Source organism: Ixodes scapularis, unplaced genomic scaffold (genome assembly GCF_016920785.2).
Source record: "Ixodes scapularis isolate PalLabHiFi unplaced genomic scaffold, ASM1692078v2 PGA_scaffold5__190_contigs__length_132052651, whole genome shotgun sequence".
Classification (NCBI taxonomy): domain Eukaryota; kingdom Metazoa; phylum Arthropoda; class Arachnida; order Ixodida; family Ixodidae; genus Ixodes; species Ixodes scapularis.
Window position 1 is genome coordinate 39,621,353 of NW_024609880.1, and position 12,921 is coordinate 39,634,273.

The window sequence follows — 12,921 nt, forward strand, 5'->3', positions numbered from 1 at the left end:
CTGTCTCCGAGACATGTTCCTTTCCGCGGAATTTGATTCCACGGTCCTTTCTAGGTGTGTCCCCAAGCGTTCCGGTGCTTCGGTAGCCGGCAATGCTGCGGTCGTCGCCGGCGGTGGTGCGTGTTTTCGAGGTCGGCTACACGGTTATGCGTGTATGACCGAACGAAAACACGTTTTTTACAACCTCGCATGATTTTTGAACGAATTATCCGTTACTCAACGTGTAAATTTATGGTAATTTGTGTAAATAGCGTGTTTTTCACCCCAAATATTCACCAAATACACGGGACTTGCTAACAGTGTAGGAACTCAAGGATCATATACTATTGACATAATAGGGAGTTCTAGAATAGCGCACGCTAAAGCTTTGTTTGCGCAAATAGCAGCGTCGTCGCCACTGCGAATGCGCCGAACGCTAAACACGTTTTCCGCTTTGCGTTTTCTATCTTAGCGCACGCTATTTCTTGGAAATTGCTTGCGTACGCAAAGGGTCTTTGCGCTCCTCCAAGGAGGATTCGTCATGAGAAGTTGGCTAAAGCCAAGACAAGCACAGTTTAAAAAAAAAAAAATGGCGGTATCCTCGCGACTTTGATTTTCAATGCGGGACAACATTGCACTTGGTTTGGAAAACCCAGTAAAGTGTCAACGATCACCGGCAACTTGATGCTTGCGACGATCGAACATTTATCGGCGAAGGTCAGTACACTCTTGCCGAGCTGATGCACGCGGACACGACCGGTCGACCGCTCGTGTCGCATTCTCCCGTTTAAACAAACATAAAATGCTACTCTGAACCAACACCCTTGTCTTTTTTCTGAAGTTAAAGCATTTCGTGTGTGAAATAAAGGTCGGGACTGTATCTTGGTGGCGTTGCAAGCGAGAGATGCTTGGGATTTTGCGTCGCGGCGGAGAAACGCTATTCTAAAACTCTCTTGCGTCGCGTGCGCTAACGCAAGCGCTCAATATAGCGCTCGCGTGAGCTAAAATTGCGTACGTTATTCTAAAACTTTGTAAGGGCATCAATATTTTGACCAGGGGTAACAAGCTGGAATATATAGGGTGTTTCCCGTAAAAGTGCAAACATTTCTAAAATTAGTGTATTCGTGGTAAAAGGATAACTTTGTCGGGACCGCGTTCGCCGTGGTGGCGGACATCAGAAAATGCGCGATACCCACCAATTACTTGAATAATTAACTCAAAATTGCAAGATAACTTTTTAAATAGTGAAAATAGACATATGGTATCAATTTGATAGTTGCTCAGCGTTATCCAAAATCCCTAAATCAGTCATTTTCCCAAATACTTTGAGTGCGTGAAAAGCGTAGTAGTGCGCTAAATATAACACTCGTTGTGCAGGTACAAGGCTGCGGCTCTCATAGTAGCCGATTCACACGACGGACTGATCCGCCGACGGATTGATCACGTGACGACATGCTCGCAATTCGTCCATCTCCCAAACGCATCCACACGAGGGAGACAACGATCAGACGCCAGCGAGGCCGGACCATGCATACCTATTCGCCACCCCACAGTGCCGCGAAACCTCAACGTCGCACGGTGGCACTGTTGTCCAAGAAATAAATCGACGTTTGCTACCGTGATAAAGAATCGTACGCCGCTGTTACCTACAGATCGAGACAGAGCACCGCGACAGTCTGCGCGCGAAGCGCCACGAGCTTTACTATCACAAAACAAGACAGAGACGCAGGCATGGTCCTGCTCAAGAAGGCTTCGGCGTCGAAACGGTGGATTTCTGGGTTGGCGGAGGCGCGTTTGGAGATATGCCTTACGGAACTCCGCGCTCGCGCACAAAACTCATGCAGACCACAGTCACAAGGAAGATCGTGCTCGGTAAAAGCCTGATCGTACGTGCAGGACTTATTGCGGCGTGCTAGACAAGTTTTGCCGGGAGCCTCTTGGCACGAAACCAGAGGGGTACCGGAACCTGCGTCGCGTCAGCCGGACAAGGTGCCTGCAGTTTCCTTAAAGTGAACAAGTAAACACACAAAATACAACGATGTGCCATTTTTATTTTAATCATCCAAAAAAAAAATTAAGAAAATATTGTACCGTTGCCATGCTTAAAGCTTTGCAAGTCAATCTCCTGCCGAAAATCTGCGAGTGAAGAGGCGCCCGACGTTATCAGTCCGCGCTTTCGCGGACGAGACGCGGATCGCAGGAATCGGTGACGTGGCGGTCACGTGGTAAATTGTCCGCGGTCGAAAATCGTGATTTGGTCCGTCGTGTGAATTGGCTATAAGAGACAGACAAATCGCTCGGGGCGGTCGAATAACCTCAACCGCTAGCCTTGTACCTGCTCCACGAGTGGCAACTTTAGCGCACTACTCCGCTTCTCACGCGTTCAAAGTCCTTATAAAAATTACTGATTTTGGGGTTTTTGATGACGCTCAGCAAGTTTCTAATGGGAGCCACATGTACATTTTCAGTAACTAAAAATTTAATTTTTCATTTTCAGTTAATTATCAAACTAATTAGTAAGTATCGTGAATATTCTGGCATCCGCACCCACGAGTAATGCAGTCCCGAAACAATAATGCTTTTACCTGGAATACACGATTTTGAATTTTTGTTACTCCAAAGGAAAACACCATGTATGTGTTTCATTAGTACACATACACTAAAACTAAAAATTATTTTGAAACAATGTTTATATGCTTATGTCTGATAGGAATGAGCCACGATCAAAGAACTATATTATTATTTTTTTCAGAAGTGGATTGAAAGCCGCCGTCAAAAATTCAGAGCAGCATATAAAGTGATTTATAAAGTGTTTCCACATTGGCGATAATAAAAATAGCACACCTCTTTTTTCTTTGAATTTTACTTTGAATTTCATGCATATATAAACTCGCTAAAAGCAGATATCTTTGTTAATTTTATAAGAAATATTTTGTGGGAAGATCATAAGCATCATAAATAAAAATAACGCCTTTTTGTAATAAATATATTTTATGGAAGTACGAATTTTCATTGTTCCACGAGCCAAATTATTATATTCTGAATTTAATAAAATATATAGAAATAATTTTGACAGTACTGAAAGATATTCAAATTTTTATACATATTAACACGCCATTCAGCCTTAAAGTTCCAATCGAAATGCTTGTACTAGTAAAAACATTCAGTTAAATACATGCCCTGAGTTTAAATTTTTTAACAGCCTTCATCACCTAGACATAATATTATAGACTGACACATCGACTCTTCTGTTGTTGTATTTAAAAAAAAAACAAAAAAACTTTATTTTGCTTATGTTAATAGTATTAAGAACCACAATCCATCTTCGAATTCTAAATGAGAGCAAGCTTCTTGCAAACAAACGGCCGCCTTGATGTAGAGAAACATAATTCGCCACTGATTTATCACTCTTCCAAAATCAAGCATTGATTGCACTCTTATCAATACTGATCTCTTCTCCACCAGCTGCACAGTTATTCCCGGGTTATGCGAAGGCACACGACTGACATCGACTGAGAACAAGACGGGGATAATCGGGACTTCGACGATGGGACCGACAACATATAAATGCCAAGATGAGAGCCGATTCGGCCATTGCCTCCCTAAATGTAATGAAGAACGGAGCCCAGCAATAATTTAATCAGGTACTATATTTGTCCCAGTCCAGTGGTCTGATTGACGACAGTGTGTCAGTTGCCGTAGTCCCGATCGCCCGCTTTTGTGTACGCATCTTTCTCGAGGCAATCCCCAATGACAGACCGCTGTCATATGTGTTTCTCAAGGTGTCATCATGACCATGGCGATTCTTATTGTGAAATTGCCCGTGAAATATTAAGTAATTCAAACAGAACGGCTGCTCTCTTTTTTGCAATTACTTCATGGCGTAAAACCGCAAATTGAGGGCAAGACGTATACTGTAGAATGAGTCTAGCTTCGGCAGCCGTTGAGATTTCAGTCGCGTCAGAGGAGCCTAAGCCCAAGAGCGTCAAGAACTTGAAGAAAGTATTCCGCTACATGTGGTGTCAACGAGTCTGTCCTAGTGGACCACCTCTGAAGTGTTCGCACAAGAGCCTTACGAAATGATGAATTTACGACCATAACAACCCAAGCTTTCTCTTTTTTTTATTTTTAACACCATCACTCTCAAGGTGATGAAGGCCAGGAATATTAAGAAAGAGGATTTGCCCAAGAGCGATCTAGCATGTGGACCCAAACTAGTTTCGTGACATAGTAGCATTATGTGCCGCACATTTTTTAAACGCAAGTGAGAGATGCATTCGCTTTTCATTTGCAGCATGTACGCCATGTAGAGGTACAGCACGTAATAGGAGAATTTTATAAACCTAAAAAATTATAATGCCATCACAAACTAGGAAAATAGAGGGTGGGAAATCGGCATCTGAAGCTGATCATGACGCATAGATCTGTTTAAAAATGGTTGAACAAATACGTATATATTGAGTGCTTTTCTTTTTGACTATGTGTATGGGTATTTTGAGTTTATGTAAACGTAATACAAAGATGAACTAGGCATCTAAGCAAAAATACCTGAGCATTTGAGTCTCTCTTTTTACGTTCGTAAAACTTCAACAATATAACTTTTACGTATTTCTCACCGCGTCTGCCTATAAAAGCGTGTTTTGTTTTTATTCCAGGATTAGTTTTGGTCGAGCATAAAAAAAATCACGTTCTCAAACGGCCATTTTCGGAGCTGAGTCCTAATGTAGCATAATACTCCTTAAAATAAAAGCATGTGCCACAAGCTTTATGTGTCCACTACAGTTAGCTGCTGTGGGCAGTGCCCAACTAATTTATATTTATTCTATAAAGTACCTTAAGTATGCCGTTCTTTCTATTTGGCTAAAATATTACGAGGAAGCGATTAAATTCCTTAAAGTTCCTGGAACAGTAAAGTTCGATTTGACGAATTCGCAACACTATACGAAAATTGGCTTTGGTTCGCACATGTGCGTTAGACCGTAATCGACTCCGTTGCAACAGCTCGAAACTCCGTACTACAGCAGGACACACTGCCACAGTGGCGCCATCTAACAGTAATCCAAAGAACATTACCGATCTCCGCGTAACTAGACTGAAGATTTTTGCAGTATTTGCTAGATCTAAACTACACCCTCTCCATGAACAGTGTTTTTTTACCACATTTACTGAATTATTTGAAGCACAGGGTGAAAGAATGAGGGTGCGTGATATATACACAGATCGGGATTGTTTCGTGGCTGCCCAGTATACGGATACAAGTCGGTTCCCTCAATGTAAGAGGTCATACGCTGATGCAACGGAGCCAATGACATCCAAACGCAAATGTGTGAGCTTGCCTTTAGCCATACGTGAGTGCCGCTCAGAGGAACATTCCACCGGCCACCTCAACAGCGGCACCAATCATATACGAGTTCTCCGGGCTGCAGAGAAACTTGATGACGGAGACCACTTCGGGGATCCGAGCGGTCCTCTTCAGGGCCGTCTTGCCCAGGAGGTCTGCCTTGTAATCGCCAGCCAGGGGCGCAGTCATTGGGGTCTCGGTGAAACCGGGGAGCACGCAGTTGCAGCGGATGCCCTTGGGAGCGAGCTCTTGCGCGATCGTCTTGGTCAGCCCGATCACGGCGAATTTGGAAGCGACGTAGACCGAGACACTGGGGTGCGGTGATTTGCCCAGGATACTTGCTACGTTTACGATGACGGCATCTTTTACCCCGCTTGCCACCATGGCGCGGGCTGCCGCCTGGTTCACCAGAAAAGTGCCCTGTAGGGATTTGGAGCAAAATGCAAAGCTTAGCATGGAAGTTCGATTTTCATGTTTTGCACTGTTCCCATTAATCAAGCACATGCCAGGTTCAGGCAAATCGTACAGTGAAATGCCCGCCTTCCGCGGGGCGGTGCCTGCATAGGTTCTTGTAGGTTGCTAACATGAGCGGAAAATCTGTTGGACAAAATTATTCCGCGTGCATTTTTCGACACCTTGTGTAGGTTCTAATTAATGTAATAGGCGAATTGTCGGTCTGAATTTATTTTCGACTTACATTTTGTGCACTTTCATTGTGATGAAGCATTTTGTTTTATATTCTCAGAAACCGACTATTAGAAAGCATACTTCTGCCCAGGAGTGAATTAAGTATCTGCCTTCAAACAACTTCCAGGCATATAAGGACGCCTCTTTGTATCTAAATTTTCGCAAAGCTGATAACTAAAAAAGACTATTTTGTGGTGCACAACGGAGTCATAAGACTGACACTACAGTGGCAGATACTGAGCGAGGATACCTTTGGACTAAAGACCCTGCCACATAGGAAGTTTAATTTTTTTTTCCGTGACTCGCCCGCGTCAGCGTTGGTGCGCGTCGGTCGGAGTCAGCCTCAACAAAGCGACGCGCGGGCCGGCGCCAAGATCTAGCCAGGGCAGATATTGGCATGGAGCGAAACGGGCAGAGGCGGGGTGACGCGGATGCCGAGGAAGCGCATGAGAGAGGTCGCACGTAATAGGGGCTTCAAGGTATAAGGCTTCGCACTCACTAGGCTCATCCAACCTCATTTAACTAAGCGAACATAGTAATAAAGTTCTGCTCAACCTCTGCTATCGTCCTTTCATGAGAAATCTCACGATTTAAACTGAACACTTATAAAATTATTATATTATTTTCACGAACTAAATGTGTATCCACTAAACGTTTCTCGACATTTAACGCACCAACCAATGCACCAACGCGCGATGCTGGTATTAATGCAAGTCATCAGTGGACTTTATTGCAAAAAAAAATACCTTTTAACATTTTCATTAGATTGGAAGTTAAAATTACAAGCATTTTTAAAATGTAAGTGTATTGTCAGACTAGGTATCGTCTGCTACATTTGTTACGTACAAGCATCGAACAGATTGGCGAAAAGCGAACAAACAGCCCAAACAAATTTTAGAATGAACTTTTTTTTTCCCAGAATCGTTCACATGCGACCATTTTCGCGAGCCGTTCTGACCGGGACTATTTTTTCCCTGAATAACTTAATCTTTGACAACTTTGCCCGGCTTCCCGGATAAAGGCTCGTTCAGACATTTGCATTTGACTTCGACCGATTGAGACAAGACCGGTTCAAAACCTCTTAGGACGCCTTACGACTGGCTGCGCAGCAATGCAGACGGTCCTAAACCATCACAAAAGGCTTATAAACCAGTCTAGTCTCGGTCGGTCGAAGTCAAGCTGAAGTGTGTGAACGGGCCTTAAGGCTGGTAGAAAAGCGGCGCTGTCCGCCAAGATCTGTGAAAAATTTCAAAAAGGATGTGCCCGTGCCTGGCGTCAATTGTTGAGGTCGAAAGTTTCAGGCGTAGCTTGCGTTCACAACCTCTTTTGGGTGTGCCTCATAACCCGTGAATGTAGAGATAGGCAATCACTATTAGGATGTACTCCTCGCGCTCACTTAAAGGCCGCCGATTTGTTGAGCTATTTAAACCTCTTATATCTTCAGCGCGACAGGGATTGACTTTTTCTGTTATAGTATTTCGTACCTAATAACTATAAAATAACGGCAAAAAGTGATAAAATAACCTACATTACTTTCCCACGCTTTTCATTGGCGTGACGTTCCTGGGATGCACTCGCATGCAGTCTATATGACAGAGTAAATCACACATTTTGTTCGTACTGCTGCTTGAATGCCAAAGTCAGCTTCAACGGCATCTATTTTGCGCTGTGAAATTTGTCAATACTTGGGAACAAGTTGTACTGCTCGAAACGTAAATTGGGACTTTGTTTCATCGTTGCTAGTAAATAGTCTTTCAGTTAATAAAAATGTTAGAGGCAAAATGAAAAACCTAATAGCTATAGAGAACAATATTGAGAACTAGTATTTCAGTTACTAGTACAGCAAAATTTACTCGAGTGTTGAACCAATTTACAGACAAACCTACTTTAATATAAAAATGACAATGTACCCCTGGACGGCATGAGAATAAGGACATTAAACAAATTGCACACTTAATTGTATAAAGTCTCCATGGAAAATTTTATATGCACACTAGGTTTCTTTTAATTTTGAGAGTTTCATGAGTTAGAAAAATATATCTTTCGGTGGTCATTGTGTCTCATGAGAACGCTGTGCCAGAACCTGCTTCGCATTCGCGTTTTGACGCAAAATGGTGTTCATGAACCAAATGAATCCGATTGAGCAGTGAAACGAGTTTAAAGTTATCTTATTCTAGGCACCCTGCGCTGGCCCAGTACTTTCGCTTCCATTCCGACAAGGTGGATCATTCATTGCGACGAGGTGGCTCTAAACGCTACACAAAAGCTGGAGCGAGAGCGCACTGCACAGCTAGTACTTCCTCAGGCGCTGCAAAGAGCCAAATCTATCGACACAAACACTAGTCGCAGCTAAGTACTCTGCCGCTAGGAACCCTGGCAAACATGTGGGCAGATAACCTAAGCGACGTTTCTCAGTGCGTCGACCTGTCTGAATGAGCGGATCCGACTGTCCCGGGGATGTGTACACTTTTCTTGTGTAGATGAATTAAGAAAAAAAAGAGACTTGGTTGATTTTTTAACAAACTTGGAAATTGACTATATTTTCATAGACGAACGCATGAGTTCTAAACGTTAGGATACGTGGTAAAGTTGAGCGATAAGAAGAAAACTCCTTTTTTCCATTCTCTGTTATTATTGTTATTCATTTTATTGCCTTCGCAAAATTACAAACTTCTCGTTTTGCCTTGGTGCCTCTAAAGACATTTTGTTGGGGCGTTCGTGACATTTTAAAGCGCAACTCCGGTCCATACTTGCGATTTTGGGATTATGACTGTTTCTAGTGCAGTCAGCGTCCCTGAATTGCAAGGTGTAATTTTTGTTCTCGTTGTTGTGCGTAGTTTTAAAGATATCGACGCCTCAAAGTTGTGTTTGCGGCGCGGCCAACAAAACCGAAACTGGCCGCTCGAGACCCCGGCAACACTCGAAATCAGCCGCTATGTGAACGTGACGTCAGGATCGTTCTCGTTTGACGATTACAAAGGCCGAGCGGCACCTACCCCTGTTGCGCTAGCCGTCTAAAGATAGGAGGTAAGCTGATTTGCTTTTAATTCTGTATGCGTGTTAGTTATCCAGCATATGTAGCAAGAGTTAGGGGGTATACCCAAAAACTAGTGACTGAAAAACCCGTGAACTCGTACGGTGCAGTACTCGGCGGCTGTCGCAGTGTGTGCGGTCTTCCGTGCTGGTCGCTAGGCCTAAATAGTCATCGGGGCTCCGTGGATGGAGCGGCGTTGCTTTACTGCGCGCTGCCAGTGATGTACAGTACTGGGGGCCCTCTCGCTTTCGCGCTGCGGGTCAGTCTCAGACACGAAGCCTTGAGGCTCTCCGGCGCGGGCCGCGGCGCCCGAACACATGTGTGCTGTGCTGTACGCGTCTGTTTTTTCGTTCTTTTTTCCTCGGGCGCGTAAAAGTCAAAATCCTAAGTCCACTCGTCGAAAAGCGTTCATCCACACCTTCTCCGATTTCCGATCCGTTAGAAGCTTGTGAAAAAGCAGCTCCGTGTTGCGCAACGGGTTGTTTGAGCAGCCCACAGCGCTACAAGTTGCACTCGGCATCTTTCGAGGAACAGCTGGGGAGTCTTGGGCGCACCGAGTTGCTCGCTAAAACGAGTATTGAAGTCCTCACAAGCAAATAAGCAAAAAGCTATACCGAAGCTACACGGGCTACAGATAAAAGCAACGGCTAAACACGCCAATCACAAGCCGAAGCAGCGGTGGTAGCGGCTCTAAGGAGCGCACTCCGCGTAACGCCCGGACTGGGGGAAAAAAGAGAACGATACTGACGTCACGGCCCAATGTTGCTTTAGCGATCGGCAACCCGCTGGCCGCCCGCTAAGGAGCAGCGGCTCGCGGCGGGTCGCATTTTTATTGTCGGCATTAGTTGAGAATGCGGCGTCCCACGGACGTAATATTTTGACTGGGGTCATATTTTGTGTCACTACAGCGATACCAGCAATTTACTTCATATTGAATTTTGACCGGAGTTGCCCTTTAAGGTAAAGCATCATGGGAAAAAGGAGCGTGACATACCATATAAGTCGCAAAAGAGAGGTTTGAAAAATAAATTAACGTGGCTTACCCTGACGTTGACGTTGATCACAGCATCGAACTCTTCGGGCTTGAAATCGACCAAATCTCCCTTCTTGAAAATGCCGGCAGAGTTTACGACGATGCTGAGCGGAATAGGGCTCGACTTTCTGATGTTCTCGAAAAGGGCAGCTACTGAATCAGCATTGGAAACGTCAACGAAAAAAGCCTGGTGACCTTGGTTCCCTAGAACAAACAAAGCAACTGCTTAAAAAAGAGTTATTTTTCGAAATGGGTGAGCACCATTCTGGCGCAGGCAACAGTCGCGGAGGTTTCAGTTGGGACCATCACAACATTTTATAACATCATAATGTTTTAAAAATAAAACATTTGTAACGTTTCTCTATATTGTCAGAATTTATTCATTAATTCACTTTTATATCTACTGGGAGTCTAATTTGAATTCGAACACATTAAAAAAAAAGAGATGATTGTTACAAGAGTGTCGTCTTCGCGATGCATTTTTCAAGTTCGACGGAGATTAGATGAGGGGATAAGTGTCATGGTAAGTGGGCAAATTAAGTAAAATTTGTAAAGAACATTTTAAATATTGGATTTAGGGGTCATGTTGTAATCGCAGCCTTGATAGGAATTATTACTGAAGACCGCATAAATTTAGAAAGATTTTGCCAAAAAGTAATGGTCCTTGAGATAGTAAACGATCAGTGGTCAGCTGTTTTCGCGTGATTTACAAATTCCACCCCTTAAGAGCCCAGCAAGCCCTGCCTACAATGACGCTTTCAAATGTAATCTCTTTATGAATTCCCGATTCCCTCATCTCACAGAACGCGCCAGGAAAAAGGTGGGCCTTCAGCGCTATTTGAAAAGCACGGTTGTGGCCGCTTGGCACAGAGAGACGATTTAAGCGCTTTATTTCCAATAATAAACCGCTTCAGTTCCGTTTTAACTACAAAAGCGCCATTTCTTGCGTCTTTTATTTGAAGATAAACACTCACTGCACAGACAATAATGAGCTACTTGTTTCACTGAGAAAGTAGTGTTTATATTGCCAAAAATGTCCCAAAAAAGATATTTCATTTTTAGCGGTTCAAACCGGTTCGGACCGATTTAAACCATTATTTCTGCTTTACGGAGAGCTGAACCTCAAGTGAATGAAAGGCTGTGAACCTTTACCCGAACTGAGCCGATAAAAAAAAAGTGAAAGCCGTTTACAACTTCCTGTAACGCCGAATTGGAGCGCAGCTCTTGAGGAGGAGGAGTGGAGGATATATTCCTCCTCCTCCCTCGTGATCATGCCTGCTAGTCCTCCTCCCCTCCTGCTCCCCCTCCCTCTCCTTTACCACCTCCTCGTCCTTCAAGCTCCTCCCCTCCCCTCGCCTCCGCCTCCTCGTCTCTCCTCCCCCCCTCCTCCACCTTCGTACTGCTTTCCTCCTTGCCGCTCAAGCCGGACAATGAGGGGAGGAGGAGGAGAAGGAGGGGGAGGAGGAGGAGGGGGAGGAGGAAGAGGGGGGAGGAGGAGGGGAGGTGGAGAAGGGGGAGGAGGAGGAGGTGAGGAGGAGGGGGAGAAGGAGAGGGAGGAGGAGGAGAGGGAGGGGCGCGGTTACGCCGACGCCGACGCCGACGGCGACGGCGACGCCGACGGCGACGCCGACGCCAACGGCGACGCCGCTCAGGCTGGAAACGGGCCCCTAAGAGCTGCGCTCTAAAAGTTCGGTTCGGCACTCTGATGGGGAGAACGTTATTTTTTAGAGTGTCTCATGTGTGGAAGCACCTGCATTTAGCTGTCGCAATTACTCCCACACCCAATCCCTGTGATGCCGCTATTCCGTAAATGCACGCTTAGTATAATCTAGCGGATGTATGAGCATTCAATAAACAAAAGATTAGTCTGCCACGAAAAAAAACTGACTTCGGATAATGGCAATGTGAATGGTGCCCTACAACCGATCCTCCCATGTCCAATACAAGAGCCACACGTTTCTATTACACGCCCTCATGCCAGGCCGACTCCTGTTCATGTTAAAACCGACGCTCTCATTGCTCGTGCCTTTCGAACTTTCATGCGCTTTATATTATCGGCGTCATCTTCATTTCAGACATGCACCCATAATTCGCCGACGTTGTCTGATGAAGATGAGCACTGACTTACTTCATATCCATCAAACCGATCACAGTGTTTCGATCACGGATATCAGAATAAAGTTCCAGCTTACCCGGAAGAGATCGAGCCACCTCCGTGGCGCGTTCAAGCCCCGTGCTAGCCACAATCACCTGAGCACCTTCTTCGGCGAGGGCACGGCAAACGCCTTCACCAATTCCGCTGCTGCCACCCGTCACAAGGGCACGCCGACCGGAGAAAGACATACTTTGACAGGCTAGACCCGGAGCGATGTGGTCAAGCTGATGGCTTCTTCCGATCTGACCTTCTTCAAGGAGTGCTTAGTGAAAACGTCAAAGCAGTCCGATGAGTTGTCGGCACGCGACCGCCGCTAGGCACCAGGAAGAGGAAGAGGGACAGAAATAGCGAGCGAAATAATGAGTGAGGCTTCCTTTTCCTCATTCGAAGGAGACCTTGAGATCGCTGGACTTGCGTAAGTCGCGCGTAACCTTGAAGGGGACAAGACGGCACGGGGAAAATTGTTAGGCAATCGTAAATGGGTCGAAATTCGATTGCGCCAGAAATGTACGTTATTTCAATTTCGGTCTACGTTCATTGGCTGCTTCTGAAAGTATGCTTATGATAATTCATTCTCGGAAAAGCAAGCGCAACTGATTGGTCTACATTTTTATTTATTTTTTTAGGCTCCAATGTTAAGAAGGTAACCGGTCGAATTAGGGATTGCGCAACTAATGGTGTCCATTGAATTG

General features: G+C 45.0%; 1 protein-coding gene across 1 annotated transcript; it reads right to left on the minus strand.

Moving 5' to 3' along the window:
- Nucleotides 1-5,338: 5,338 nt before the first annotated feature.
- Nucleotides 5,339-12,417, minus strand: LOC115322555 (estradiol 17-beta-dehydrogenase 8). The gene is made up of 3 exons (XM_029982912.4): nt 12,267-12,417; nt 10,085-10,278; nt 5,339-5,740 (listed from the first exon to the last, which is right to left on the minus strand). The coding sequence occupies exons 1-3, from the start codon at nt 12,415-12,417 to the stop codon at nt 5,339-5,341; spliced, it is 747 nt and encodes a 248-aa protein (XP_029838772.2).
- Nucleotides 12,418-12,921: the final 504 nt, after the last annotated feature.

What these genes read in the sequence shown, in the direction of transcription:
- LOC115322555 (XM_029982912.4), bottom strand. Translation starts at nt 12,417, where the DNA reads ATGTCTTTCTCCGGTCGGCGTGCCCTTGTGACGGGTGGCAGCAGCGGA. An exon ending in GGTGGCTCGATCTCTTCCGG is followed by an intron (nt 10,279 to 12,266) that starts GTAAGCTGGAAC and finishes TGTTTGTTCTAG; the next exon opens with GGAACCAAGGTCACCAGGCT. An exon ending in TGATCAACGTCAACGTCAGG is followed by an intron (nt 5,741 to 10,084) that starts GTAAGCCACGTT and finishes AAATCCCTACAG; the next exon opens with GGCACTTTTCTGGTGAACCA.